This window comes from Myotis davidii, unplaced genomic scaffold (assembly GCF_000327345.1).
Source record: "Myotis davidii unplaced genomic scaffold, ASM32734v1 scaffold77, whole genome shotgun sequence".
Taxonomy (NCBI): Eukaryota; Metazoa; Chordata; class Mammalia; order Chiroptera; family Vespertilionidae; genus Myotis; species Myotis davidii.
Window position 1 is genome coordinate 437,347 of NW_006289713.1, and position 1,371 is coordinate 438,717.

The 1,371-nt window shown below is 41.2% G+C and overlaps 1 protein-coding gene across 1 annotated transcript; it reads left to right on the forward strand.

Moving 5' to 3' along the window:
* Positions 1 to 335: 335 nt before the first annotated feature.
* Positions 336 to 991, forward strand: LOC102753216 (protein boule-like). The gene is made up of 2 exons (XM_006762166.1): positions 336 to 351; positions 483 to 991. The coding sequence occupies exons 1-2, from the start codon at positions 336 to 338 to the stop codon at positions 989 to 991; spliced, it is 525 nt and encodes a 174-aa protein (XP_006762229.1).
* The last annotated feature ends 380 nt before the right edge of the window (positions 992 to 1,371 follow it).

Here is a 1,371-nt window from a genome sequence, read left to right on the forward strand (position 1 = left end):
GCTACTAAGTGGTAGAGGCAGCAATCAATTCACTTAAAAAAAATCATGTTCTTCCTCCGCGCTCTTCGGGAGCTGGGCGCCAGGAGCGGCTGGACGGCCGGGTCTGGAGAGCGAGCCTACGGCGCAAACATCAAATCAGAAACAAACAGATTCATTGTCTTCATCCCCTAATCCTGCATCACCTGTGCCTTTGAATAACCCAACAAGTGCCACAAGATATGGAACAGTGATCACTAATCGCATCTTCGTAGGAGGAATTGACTTTAAGACAAATGAAAATGATTTAAGAAAATTTTTTTCTCAATATGGGTCTGTGAAAGAAGTGAAGATTGTAAATGACAGAGCTGGAGTGTCTAAAGGGTATGGTTTCGTCACTTTTGAAACACAAGAAGATGCACAAAAAATTTTACAAGAGGCTGAAAAACTGAATTATAAGGATAAGAAACTAAACATTGGTCCAGCAATAAGAAAACAACAAGTAGGGATCCCTCGTTCCAGTATAATGCCAGCAGCTGGAACAATGTACCTAACAACTTCAACTGGATATCCTTACACTTACCATAATGGTGTTGCTTATTTTCATACTCCAGAAGTAACTTCTGTCCCACCACCTTGGCCCTCACGTTCTATATCTAGTTCCCCTGTGATGGTAACTCAGCCTGTTTATCAGCAGTCTGCATATCACTACCAGGCCCCTGCACAGTGTCTACCAGGTCAGTGGCAGTGGAGTGTTCCTCAGTCTCCTGCCTCTTCTGCTCCGTTCCTATACCTACAACCATCGGAGGTTTTTTATCAACCAGTGGAAATTGCACAAGATGGAGGATGCGTTCCTCCTCCGCTGTCTCTGATGGAAGCTTCCATTCCAGAACCCTATTCTGATCATGGAGTTCAAGGAACATATCACCAGGTTTATGCTTCAAGTGCCATTGCTATGCCTGCACCTGTGATGCAGCCTGAACCAATTAAAACAGTGTGGAGCATTCATTATTAAGACAAATGGGCAGCTCTAGTCCAGCTCAACTGATTTCTTGTCCAGTGATCCTTGTGTGGCCAAGACCCAGCTTCAACCAACCGGCTAGAAGCTGCCCATTGTGAAACTTAGGGTTAGTTAATCCTCGCCATATTTATTCCACTATAAACTGTATAAATTTGATGAAATTTGCTTTTTCAGCTGTTTTACAAAATTATTTAGGTAGATGTGGCATGTTGGTTTTTTTAATGTGTTAATCTAATGTTGTGACATTTTCTACATATTTTATCTATTCCATAAATAAAAAAAAATCATGTTCTTAACTCAGCTATGCAATTACGTCTCGGAGATTCATTTATCTCTTTTAAAGCATATCAAAACCATCCTTCAAAAATGTCTAT